We start from the raw sequence: 13,393 nt of genomic DNA on the forward strand, positions 1-13,393 counted from the left end.
TCATGCTAGATATTTTGGCACCATTCCAGACATTACTAGACAGCACTATTTCAGTATTTAAACTCCCCGTTCCTTTTTTTTTTTTTTAGTAAAGCAAAAATCTTAAGATCCTGCTGGCTTTGCTGAAGGAAAAACTCACCAACCTACAAAAACAACCCCACCTCCACTGGCATGCACCCTACCCATCATCTGGTACCGCAGCCTCTTCCTCTTTGATGGCTCAACCTCTCCTCCTCCTTGTAAAGGCTGTCTTGTGTGGCTTCAAAACGATGTCTGGTCTCAATAATGGCGGCTCACGGTGTCGTCTTTAGCCGCTTCAGCTCAGATCCAACTCTTCTGGACCTGTCTGCTGTCGCTGGTTCTAAGTATAAATAACGAAACGTTTCACTTGAGCAACTCATCAAGATTTGAAAAGGGCAAAAGGTGTTTTGACTTTTCTCGAAGCTTTATCTGCAAAATATCACTGCTGCAACTACCAAATAACAGATCTGTGCATATACTGTAGCTGTTTTTGGTTTGAAGATTTGCCAATAATTGGTTCATTTGGGATAAGCAACAACGGCCTGTTTAAACCTTCTTTCCTTTCACCACATCTGATAAGCTCCCATGACAAGTAAACTAGTTTCTTATGTTTGTCTGATTGATTAGGCTCAGTACATAATATATTTATCACTTTAAAATATTCAGCTGTTAGCCTATTTTTAGCTGTCAGAAGAGCCTTCTTCAATGGATCCAAACAAACGAAGTCAATCCAAAGTAGCAGAACTAAACTCCGCCACACTCGTAAACTTTAGATTTGTTTTATATGTAGCTGAACTACTGATTTTTAACTATCAAATAGCAAGCCAAATACACACTTTCACAAAAGTGACTAGAGATTTTCACCATACGACAGATTTTCCCAAAAACTACTGACTTTCACAAAGCTAAGAACCGATTTTCAAAAAACTTACTACAGATTTTCACAAAGCTAACTAGAATTTTACTTAGCGAGCCACAAATATATTACCAAGTACAGATTTGATTTAAATAAATTTATTTATTTATAAAACAGCTGACTGTTTTAAAATAGATTTATAGCTAAATATATTTAGCTATAAATAAATATATTATAGCTAAATATATTTATTTAGCTATAAATATATTGTTCTTTGGAAACAATTATACTTTACATACAGAATATATTTTGTATTTGATGCAAGATGTGTAGATTTTTATTTTGTCAACTCAAATTTTTAACAAGCTTTGATTTTGTTACTTAAATAAACGTGCTACTTTTCACTAAGCTTACTATTACAGCTTAAAACAAAAACTACTATTATACTAATAGACGACCTAAAAACGTAAACATGGATTCCAGATGGTCATTGTTTTAGTCAATCACTATTCCTATTCCGCCTCTTTTAGAAACTTTCCTCAGAGACCAGAGATCAGTGTTGGGGATGGAATCCGATGTTCCTCTTAATCAGCAGGTGCAGATCCCTAATTTCTTGATCCTCACCTTCCCTCTTTGTTCCCATCGGAACTAGTCATCTCTGTCACGAGTCGCTCTTTTGTTCGTTCCAACCTGACCCTGACTTTGCACTGCTCTGCTGCAGCTGGCTTTTTTTTTTTTTTTTTAATCGAGGTTGCTCCTCCTTCGGAGTTAAGGGGAAGGAAGCCTGTTGGGACGGTCATATCCATGGAAACAGAAGATTATACTGTAATTTGTGGATGAGCTGCAGAAGCTTCGGTTACATAAGACGACAGGTCTTGGGAGGCATTGCTGATGTTGTCAGTAAGCTCTTTGGGGCTACAAACTACGACAAGTAAAACCGAAGGCCTTCCTCGGGTTTTTTTTTTTTTTTTTTTTACAAGTTTTCCAATTGGAGGGAATAATTTAGAGGTAAATATGTGAATTCTCCAGAATGCAAACAAACAAAAACAGTACAACCATTAAATGTTCTTTTAAAATGCTCCATTAACAGGAGCATTAAGGTTAACGCTGGTGTCTCATCATTTCCATGTGGCTTGATTGTCAAACAGGGTTTATAGCAGCTGTCCGGGAGCACAAATTGCTGTGGGACATCTGCATCCGTATTGTTTGCGTATTGACTTTTGCTGACGTAGACGCGCGCATTAAACACTCAGACGTGTGCATTTGTGCGGCGATCTGAAGCGAGTTCATTGAGAGCAATGATGTCAAAGCAGGGATTAGATTGGTTTATGTTGCCCCAGAGCTGCGCATTTGCGACTAGCACGCTCCAAACTGCCAAACCGATGATTATGTCGGTTGAACTGTATTTTTACATCCAGGAGGGTATTTGGTACCTACTTTCTGTTTTTGTGGGGGATTATATTCAGTGTGATTCACTTAAAAAGGCATCTGTACCGCAAAAAAAAAAAAAAAAAAAACTGGCCTAAAAAAGACATCCTGAGTAATGACGTTCCAAAAATACACTGTGTTTCAGGCCGGTGGCTGGGGTGGGGGTGGGGGGGAGCAGCAAACCGGCCGGAAAGTTAACAGACGAGCGTTTAGTGCCTGCAAAAAAAAAAGAAAAAGAAAAAGAAAAAGAGCTCTACTGTGATACCACAGAAGACACATCACACACAGGCTGTGGACCAGACCACTTGCAATACACACAAAACTGCCTGTTAGTGGTTTTAGAAGGGAAGCAGTCGTCTCACCCAACACAGACCCACATGAGTCAGATGCAGCGTGCAGACAACACTTGCAGACCTCAAGAGTCATAAAGATCCTTTGCCTTTTGCCCACGAGGATGAAAACACTTGCGACTCTCAACAGTTATAGATTGTCCAAAGCCCATTTCTGCCTTTTGGGTATAGCTCATGTGACATGTTTGAGAGAGGGAGGAAGAAGCAGTAGTGGAGTCTTGTTAAATAAAAATAATAATAATAATAATAAGCATCAGCATCCAGGCTTCTTCAAGTCGTGCCAGTTGGTCTAAAACTTTCCATCAAAGCCAATGCTGAGCTGCACAGAGTAATTACCGGAGCCATCTCCCAGGACGTTTTTATTCATACTGCTTGTGAGTGCATAAAGGTGAGGGTACGGCACTCACAGCAGATTAATATGGCTCCAGTAGCTGGTCGGGAACAGAGCGTGTTGTTTCCACTGCCTGTGAAGAAACAGCACTGCGGAGACTACGGCTATTTGAGACATAAACCAGCTCACCTGCGCGATAAACTGAGAAATCTTATGACCGGTCACTCCTGGTTTCTGAAGCCCACCTAGTGCGTTGTTCCAGAAGCGGCGCGTTAGAGACTTAAAGTGTCTCTGACCCATGAGTGTATAACCTCTGAGTGACGTCGGCTTTACATTTAAGGTGAAATCTTTGCATACTTTGTGATCATTGACACGAATGGAAAAAATTTCTCCAAAAAAATGTCTCACTTTTGAGATTTTTCTTTATCTTCTTCATCCTACTGAAAAGAGTAAGGTCTTTTTTTTTTTTACACAGTTTTAACTTCAAATTAGAATTTGGAGAGATGAAAGTGAGAAAAAAATAGTTTTAAAGCCTTATGCCTTCCCAACTGACGGGCATTCAAAGCTAATTAAGCTAAAAAATAATGCAACAATTACAGGGAGTGATAATAAAACTAAGTGAAGTACGTAATCATTTCATCTCATTTTAAAGATGAGCAAACAAGACTGAAACCATCGCCTGCTGATTCCCCATATGACTCATAGCATCTAAAAACAAAAGCAAACAATGCTGATTCAGAAGCAAAGCAAATATTAAAACATGATATGAAACCAACTCTAAAAATACCCTGGAGCTAAAATAGGGGGAGGGAATACATACTTAAGTAAATCGATGAAGAAAAGGAAACCAGCTTTAAAACTAAAAATCAAACTCAGACAGCAAGACGGCCCCAGCTACAGCATTTCCATCAGCTTCTACCAATTTCTGTCTGCTGCATAAACTACTGTAAATAGAAATTAATGGACTTCCTGTCGTCAGGCTCTGTAGGTGTAAACGCTACTGACCTGACCCCATGATCTCCTAACTCTTGTGACTTTTTTTCTGTTGAAAATTAAAGAAAAAAAGAAGCTTGCGGCCACAGTTATGTGGCGTTGATGCATACCAGCAGAAAAAGGCCAGCAGCTTACATGTCTTAAAAATGCAAAGTCTTTATTATAACATACTGGGTTTTTTAGGCTTCTTTGACAGTTCTGGAAACTGAGTCACATGATTTATTGGTTTAGATAGCGACTCCTGACCAGGATATGTCTACTGTCTATAACTCAGAGGAGATACACTTTGTGTATTCCAACAAGATTCACTGCAAGTCTTTTAAAGCCAATGTCTGAGTTTTAATAGTCTCATAATAGCCCCCGTGCCGCTCCACAGGATCATTCAAAATGAAAGTAGACACCAGTAGTAATGCTTTCACATGAAAATAGGCTCATTTGAATAAAAGTAAAACGATTTGCGAATAACCACATTATTAGCAACAACATGAAGTAGGCTAATAAAAAAACACAACAATGGTTTAGTTTTTCCACATAGGGTCAAATTGGTTTGTATAGTTTTTAACCGTCTTAAAAAGTGAAACGTTAATTTAAAAGCTGCTTTTCTTATTTACTCAGGTTCGCTTTGTCTGATGGTGAATTAACTTAATCTAAAACATTTAAATGTGGCAACAAAAGACAAAGTCTGTTGAGGTGGAAAGTACCGTAAAGAACTGAACCTACCAAGCAAGTGAAAGCAGCTAACGGTGTTTAATTTTCCAGTGCAGACTCGTCCAATGTTAGTCATAAATGGCTGCAGAGTTTATAAATCTGTTACTGGCTGCAGATTTCAAATGTCTAAATAACCTACACACTGATATTTCCACATCTCTCCCATCATGAGATGCTTGTATTTTTCCACGGAAGACTAGAAATGGAGGAGCCTGTAAAACATTTTTTGCATCCAGCATGTGACTTCTGCCAGGGGCGTTCAAGTCCGACCAAAAAGACCTGAAGTAGACAAACTGCGTTAAGTGTTCATAAAATATCCCTGGCATGGGGATGTTTGAAGGAGGGATTAACGCAGGGAGAACCAGCTTTTTTTAAAATGGAGAGCAGCCTTTGCCGCTAATGATGTTTTCCCTGTGGTTTTACAGCCTATGTCTACACGTCAGGAGTGTACAGTCAGACATCTGGGAAGAAAAGTTTTCAGACTGTTCCCAAGGCACACAGGAATCAGAAATCCTGTTTTTTTTTCTTTTTTCTTTACAGAGCTTGGCAGGGAACGGTTAGAGGATTGGCAAAAGGACAAGAGAGAGAGAATGGATCCGTGATTAAACCACTCTGTTATGTTATAGTCTTAATTGTCATTAATGTGTGATGAAATTCTCCAGCGTCTTAAAAACAAACAACACTTCAAAAGTGTTCGAAATTCCTCAGCGACTTTTTAATACCGCGCAGGTAAATTACGGTTTTGATAACACCCCATTATCCCTCCTCGGTCTCTCAGGAGAAGGACTCTGAATGTTAATCAGAAAGAAAATCATTCCAAGCTGCTGTTTGTTCAAGAGGGAGCAGAGAGCTGCTAGAGAGGAGAAGGATGCTAATCAGACACTGAGTACACCAGATAAGCACAATGAGCAATGGGCCCAAATCTTGTCTATAAACTAATAAAATACTTAAAATGAAAGATAATAAAATAAATAAAGAAATGAATGAATAAATAAACACATTATAAGAACATCATGACTTTTAGCACATTATGCAATTAAATCATAAAGTGTACAAACATAAAAAATGAGAATTCGCATATCTATAATTACAATTAAATAAAAAATACATGCAACTACTTATATAGCATAGTAATATTACATTTAAAGAAAGTAACAATTATTTTAAAGAGTTAAATTATTATGAAATAGTCGATGTAATTATTAAAATTCTCATTTACATATAAAAATATATAATGAATATATTTTTTATTTAACAGTAATAATATAGTCATTGCAAGATTTTTTCCCCCCCTTTCTCTTGGATGCTGAGTCATTAGTTTGCCAACAGCACCCCCTGGTGGATATTGCGTGACTCGGTTCTACGTTGTGTAAATCCCAGAAAAAAACTCCGCCCACTCTGTCCAGACAACCAGTCCCAACCTTCCCTCTAACCATTTCAGCCAATGATAGCCCGGGTTATAAGTAGGCGTCATTCGGCATTTAGAACGTAATTGGTTGCTTGTGTGACTGGAGGCCGACGGAGTGCGTCGTCATTATTATGCGGCAGTTCCTCAGTCTTCAGGCAGCAACATGTGAAGAAATCATGCACAGACAGTTTTTCTGACAATTTACACTTGCTCGGCTAAGTTCTTATATCACATAAAGCGACGTTTATGAGTAAAAGAGCGGCTTTTAGATTCGTTTGGATTCTGTAAGTAACTAAAAGTTAACTTACTTGGTGTATTAGCGCTGGTGTTTTTGCCTGCTTTTAGCCTGTTAGCGTCATGGACAACACAGAGGAGAATGCCATTGAGCTCCATGGAGATGAGGAAATAATTGAAGTAATCGATCTCAACGACACAGAGCCTGGGCCAGGTACTGAGGGAGTCCCTGCTTACCTTTCAGCGGTGGTACTGAGTCCCAACTTCTGTGTGTTTGGGTCTATGCAACTATACAGGACTACAGAAGTTATTTAGAGGCAAGTTTTTCTTGTAATTTGATGGTTTCAGTATTTATAGATAAGCTTTATTTTCGTAGATGATTTGGCTGACGACTTGGGAGATGTTGACTTTGGGGATCCTGGAAACCCGGAGGACGATAATGAAGGCTGGGAGACGGAGGATGAGATGGAAGCAGAGGCGGAGCAAGATGACAGCGAGCTCACCTTCTCCAAGCACACAGGTAGACCCATCCTGCAGGTTTGTGCTGCATCTACTTGACATCCTACGGCTGTTCAAGGCTCAAACTTTGTCCTGCTGCCCTCCTCTCCCCGTGCCCAGGCTCTGTGTTCTGTGTGAGTTTGGATCCAGCCACAAACAGCCTAGCCGTGACGGGTGGAGAGGATGATAAGGCTTACGTCTGGAGAGTGAGCGACGGAGAAGTCGTGATGGAGTGCACAGGTGAATACTCCTGCTCAAATCTACCTATCCATGTTTGATACTTATCTATTCATGCATCTGCTTATCATTATGTTTTTTATTTATTTATTTATTTATCCATCCATCCATCCAGTTTTTCTTTCTAATATGTGTCTTGTTTTTTGTTATTCTTACCCTGCAGGCCACAAAGACTCGGTCACGTGTGCCATGTTCAGCCATGACTCGTCTCTGGTGGCTTCAGGGGATATGAGCGGTCTAATCAAAGTCTGGAAAGTGGAAGCAAAAGAGGAGATCTGGTCATTCGAAGTGGGAGATCTGGAGGTAAAATGCAGAGAGTCAGTTTATCTCTTGTTTTAAGCTAGTTTTTTTCCCCTTAGAGAAATATCAAGAATACAGGATTACATCAATAGATCAACGTGTTTCTGTATTAAGTTGTTGCTTCACCTCTTCCTCAGTGGTTGGAGTGGCATCCCTGCGCTCCTGTGCTGCTGGCGGGGACAAACGATGGCAACGTGTGGATGTGGAAGATCCCTGCAGGAGACTGTAAAACCTTCGAGAGTCCTGCGTGTCAGGCAACCAGTGGCAAAGTCCTCCCTGACGGTGAGAAAACACCAAAACAAAGAACGCCTCACAATATTTCAGTAAGGTTGTAACAAGTGTTTAGTGGTGAATATGACAGTCAGGGCTTGATTTTAGACGATTTATAGTTGCATAGACTGAATAAAAAGCAGACCTATCCTAAATCTTAAAACATTATAAGTGTTCACTAAATTAAGTGTTTCTCCAGATAAAACCATGAAGAAAAAACTAATTTACCTTCTTAAGTTTGATGCTGTCAAGTCTTTGGGGAAACACTGTGACGCTGCCACACCTTCCTCCAGGTAAACGAGCCGTGGTGGGTTATGAGGATGGAACTGTAAGGGTGTGGGACCTAAAGCATGGAAATGCCATTCATGTCATCAAAGGTAGGACACAAAGATTGATTACTCAGCGTACATAGCACTTTATGTGTTCAGCCCAAATTATCACAGTACATATGTCACCAAGTCAGGAGAACATTTCAATCAGAGATTAAAGTGCATCCTTATGCAGGTCAAGATGGACACCAGGGGGCGCTGACCTGCCTTGCTTGCAACAAGGATGGCTCTCTCATGCTGACGGGTTCAGTGGACGGCTGTGCCAAGCTTGTTAACACCACCACAGGCAAGGTGGGTGCAGCCGTGAGCTGGTATAGCCAACATGAAACGGGAGACATCCTCCCAGCAGCTGGTCTCAGTAAAAGCGTGTTTACAGGTAGTTGGCGTGTTCTCTGTGGAGGGAGGTAAGGCAAAAGGATCGAAAGATGAGGAAGAGTCCAACTCTGTCGAGTCTGTGGGATTCTGCAATATGTAAGTTTAAAAATCAGATTACAAAATGTGACACGTTAGCTTCAGCGTCTTACATCTGTGGGGATGTTTGCAGCCTACCTCTCATAGCTGTGGCGTACCTGGATGGGACTCTGGCCATTTATGACCTTTCTACACAGGTGTTGAGGCACAGATGCCAGCATGAGGTGAGTGTGCTTTTGTTTTACTTTAGTTCACTACGTTGAAAATCTCCTCGCTGCCACCTTTTTCTGCCTCTTCCAGGCTGGGATTGTTCACCTGCAGTGGGAAGAGTCTTCGTCTGTGGTGTCCACCTGCAGTTTGGACGGAGCGCTGCGTTTATGGGACGCCCGTTCTGGCAACTTGTTATCCGAGTACCGCGGCCACACCGCGGAGATCCTCAACTTCACCGTCAACAGGTACGACTGCTTTGAAAAGGCCTTTGTTTTGCTTCGGAGACACTTTGTGGTCAGGGTAGAAAACAAAGATTCAGCCAGAAGCCTGAAAGATTCACTTCATTTCTAATTGGTGAATCCAGTTATTTGTTTTTGCAAGGATAAAAGAAAAAGTGTCAAATGACCTTGTTTGGCAGCAAGAGTTCATAGCCTACCATGACAGCTTCAATTCTAATTGATTATCAAACACATTGCTTTATTCATGCATGTTAAGGTACATTTGTTGTAACACATTGTTTTTGAACTTCTTTGACTATTAAAGCAGAATAAATGCGACTCCCTCACCTGACGGTATCCTTGTGTCTCCTCAGGGAAGCGTCTCTTGCTGTAACGGCCTCAGGAGACAACCAGGCCAAAGTGTTCTGCCTCCAGAGACCCGATCGATAAAACAAAAGCTAGAGAAAAAGGAAAGAGGAACTGCGTCACAGCAAATGGACAATTACGGCTCAAACTTTCTGTTTTCTTTTACCGGAGAATAGATTTTCTTATCCTTTCGGTATTTTAAAGTATCCTCATGTGTTTTCTTGACAGAAACCTTTAAAACAGAAATGTTCCTGATTTCTTCTTATTTTTCAGTTTGTCAGACTAAACAAATCCTCCTACTTGTTTAGTTGAAATGGTCTTATTCATGAATCAGCACGTGAAAGGACAGTCAATTTTTTCCCTGTTATTGTGGTGCATCATTTCCTAAATGTAAGGATGTGTGTGGTCTTCCAACTAAATACACCAACTTATTCATGTAAACTCAATTGTAAATACAGACAATAAAACAATATGCTCTCCTCTGGGCAATTTAAACTTTTATTTTCATTCAGGGACTGCTTTGTATCTTACGTTCATTCTCCCATCTATTTTTGTGTGTTTATGAGATAAAGATGTTTCCTAAAGCAGCTCAAACCAAGCCGGAGGGCAAAGTTGTTGTATTACAGTTCATGGCAACATGGTTAACTGGCGAAAAAAATACTGCACTCAGTTAAATCTGTGACTGTAAGTGCTTCTTCAGCCTTCAGTTTCTGCTGAAATATGTTATTAGATAAACATAAAAGCAGAAGTTGAGCCGATCTGGAGATGACAACCTCCTAAGGGAGGGAGATTTTTTTTTAAATCTCTATCGACATTAGATGTGATTAAAGCAAGACTGAATCAGACAATGAGTTTGAAAAAGCTCACATAATGCATTTAGCTCTTTATAATTCAATAGAAACGCAGCACCATGTGCTTTCAGTACTCAGGACATCAGGTTAGGAGGTTTCTAATGTCATTCTATAAATCCCACTTCTGTCTCCTTTGGCAAGTAAACTTAACTTTTAGATTGAACTGATCTGAAAAACTCGGACGGCTCTCAGTAACTGAGACCACATTGAGACCAGCAATGGGCCTGTCAAGTATCTTATCTGCAAAAAGCAGGAGCAGCTAAGTGATTATTATTTTCTTTCGGTGTTATATATTTGAAGATATAAAAACCCACAATTCAGTTTCCCTTACTATTTGTCTGTTAGAAATAACCAATAAAAAGGATTTTTAACAACAACAAAAAATGTTATGCTATGACCAGGTAATCATGTCAAAAAATGGAGAGCTGTGTCCAACCAAATCAATGAAAAGTTGGGTGAGAGAAAAAGAACAAGAGAACTGTGGGATAAGAAGCATTGGCACGATTTTGAAGCTAAGCCTATGAAGATGTTGGGACATTCACAATGGGTTGGTGGTCAGTGACATGGTCCGTCTCATTCTGGTATTGAAAGTTTCCTATCTTACAAGGTTTTTGTTTCATTTGTAAAAATGAAACAAGGCCTGTCGATCCTCTCAACAGACTCAGTTGTTTCTTGTATGAAAATCAGTTTTATTGCTGTTGTAATATTCTAACTTGTAGTAACTGAAGTACTGTGTGGCACTTATTGGAGAACTTCATAAAAAAAAACATCAATCATCTGGACTCGTGTTTAGGTAGTGTTCAACATTTGAGGCTTTAAGCAGCATGGGGTTTCTTTCCATCCTTACATAATTAAGATCCGTTGGGGAATCTTTGTTTGTATAAACATAATATTCCCGGAAGAAGGCTTCTTTGAGTGAGACCTAGGCTGAGAAAAAAAGGATGTTGTTCATGATGACGCAGTAACAACCTTAAACTGCGTCCAGAAAATACTGTTTGTTTTGTTTCCTGCCAAAAAGGATGATATACACTCACCAACTTCTTTATTAGGTTCTACTGTTGAATTGATTACCAAGCAGTGAATTAGTCAGCTACACATAAGTTAGAGCATTTAGACACTAGTAGGGACCAAAATTGTGATATTTGTTGCATTTCCAGCTGAATTTCACACTGCACTGTGTCAAGCAATCCAAACCCTTTGACGAGACTGTTCCCCTCCTCACCTGTGGTGGCACTGCACTAAGAAACACTCAAAGAAACAACACAAAAGCTTCTAAAGAAGACACCGAGAGCAACAAAGAACATGAACCATTTCTCCTGCTAGCACTAGACTTGCACATTTGTTTTGGTTCTATTTACCCAAAATGCCCTGTATAGTCTGCTTCCTATTTTTGGAGCGCTCTCCAGTTCGGTAGGCATTCACATATGCATTCGAGCTGCACAAGAGTTCACCTCAATCAAACCAAGACCGAGATTTGCAGGCAGAAGAGAGTTCTCTTTTTGATTGCACATTCACACCTCCCCAAACAAACAGGACTTTTTAGGCAAACAAACTAGAGTTGGATTAAAGTCGACCAAATGGGGATGGAGTCAGTTTATCACTGATACACATTGGTGCACGCTTTACTCCAGAAAGCCTCCTAGATGTTGTTTACCAAACCTGAGATGCCTAGTGTCAGCCTTATTTCTGTCCTCATGCTCTTCCCTTCCGCTTGTCTGTTCAGTTAAAGAGGAAACCGTCAGTGATTATCCTGTGCACAAGTGCTTTTTCCTTGTGCCATTGTACAAAGCCAAAAGTGCAAAGGTAACTGACCCAGAAAGGCTGTACAGCTTCCCCTTTTCGAGGCATACATCTGCTAGCATAAACAAGATGTGTGTTTTACATGAATAAATGCATGTGTTTGCGCTACACTCAGCAGAGTCGCAACAGGACACCGGGGGGAAAAATGATACCTGTCAGATGAAGTTTACGCTCACAGTAGGGTATTTCCCTCCACTGTCACAACACAGCATTTGGACATTAGTTTTCACTTGCTGTCTTGTCTCGTCTCTGTTTACGTTGTCAGAGAGCAAGATGCATTTATTGATTAAATGAGCATTTGTTTAGAAAAGCACTTCTCCAATAACATTTCATAAGGCTGCAGTATTCGGAGAAAAAACTGAGCAAAATCTCATGGGTCTGGTGTCTCTTTCCATGGGAAAAAGTGGATTTTCTGTCTCCTGAACAATTTCTGGGAGGATTTTCTTATATTGTAAATATGTATCCTGCAGAAATAATAACTTTTTTTTGATTTCTAACTGAAGCTACCATATTTTAAATGGACTATTTTAAAGATGTCATCCCCTACAACAAGATTCTCAGAGATTAAAGAAAAAGTAAATCTCATTTTACTAATACTCCTAACTTTGGTTATGGGTTTTGTTTTTAATACAAAACTTAAAAAAACTTAAATCTTTTTAATGTCAATTTTACTCTGATGGAATTTCTTTCTAAGTAATTTGGATTGACAGAATGTTCAACTTTGACCTTAAATCTAACCAAACTGCATATTATATATAACGTAACAATTTTTACTTTGTGTGGACTGTTAAAATATTGATTGTATAAGCTTAAATGAATATGTTAAAAGATGTCTAAGGATGGGAAAGAGGAGGCAACCCAGGGGTGGAAATGAAGTTTTTTCTCCACCAGCCACTGTGGCTGTTAGAGAAATTTTTTTACTGGCCACTCAGACATACAATGTATTCTTAACTCTATGAAAACCGATTTACTGACAATAAGTCTGCCATACATATGTACTTATACAGACTAATTTAACATAACAAAGCATGGACACGTTAACAGAGGTGTAAAGCAATAAGTTCACTTGAAGTAATTACTAACAGCAAACTTTAACTACACAACCCTAAAGTTCTTGCAATCATTTCCTATGTTGAACGTTTTCACATTTTGGCTACAACTCCCCCAGATAGTATTAAGTTAAGATGTGTCTAGTGATTTTTTAAACATTTTTAAATGGTTTCAATAGCTGTTCTCTAACTGTTATATTTGCTTTCCCTTACTCATTACGTTTTCTATTAAAATTCACAATTCTATGTCCGTTAATAAAATCAACCAATGGGCTGTCGCAGTTGATAAAAATTATATTTCATCTACCTTTTTGTGTGATTATGACAGCCCCATATACACTATGTGCATTAGTCTGAATCCCAGATGATCAGTCTTCCCCTGGATAGAAGTTCAAACTGAGTGGAGCTTTCTTTTTTTTCTGTTCAAATTGTCAACCCGCCACAGTGGTGGGTGCGTTGCTCCAATTTACACGCCACTTCACACTTGTACAAAGCATTTGGCCAGTGGCGAGTGCTAATTTCCAC

General features: G+C 39.6%; 1 protein-coding gene across 1 annotated transcript; it reads left to right on the forward strand.

Annotated features, from left to right (window-relative positions):
• Window positions 1–6,217: 6,217 nt before the first annotated feature.
• Window positions 6,218–9,669, forward strand: aamp (angio-associated, migratory cell protein). The gene is made up of 11 exons (XM_032557187.1): window positions 6,218–6,543; window positions 6,706–6,849; window positions 6,948–7,067; window positions 7,228–7,367; window positions 7,502–7,646; window positions 7,928–8,011; window positions 8,139–8,254; window positions 8,340–8,434; window positions 8,508–8,598; window positions 8,675–8,829; window positions 9,177–9,669. The coding sequence occupies exons 1-11, from the start codon at window positions 6,453–6,455 to the stop codon at window positions 9,250–9,252; spliced, it is 1,257 nt and encodes a 418-aa protein (XP_032413078.1). The 5' UTR covers window positions 6,218–6,452; the 3' UTR covers window positions 9,253–9,669.
• The last annotated feature ends 3,724 nt before the right edge of the window (window positions 9,670–13,393 follow it).

Source organism: Xiphophorus hellerii, chromosome 24, assembly GCF_003331165.1.
Source record: "Xiphophorus hellerii strain 12219 chromosome 24, Xiphophorus_hellerii-4.1, whole genome shotgun sequence".
Taxonomy (NCBI): domain Eukaryota; kingdom Metazoa; phylum Chordata; class Actinopteri; order Cyprinodontiformes; family Poeciliidae; genus Xiphophorus; species Xiphophorus hellerii.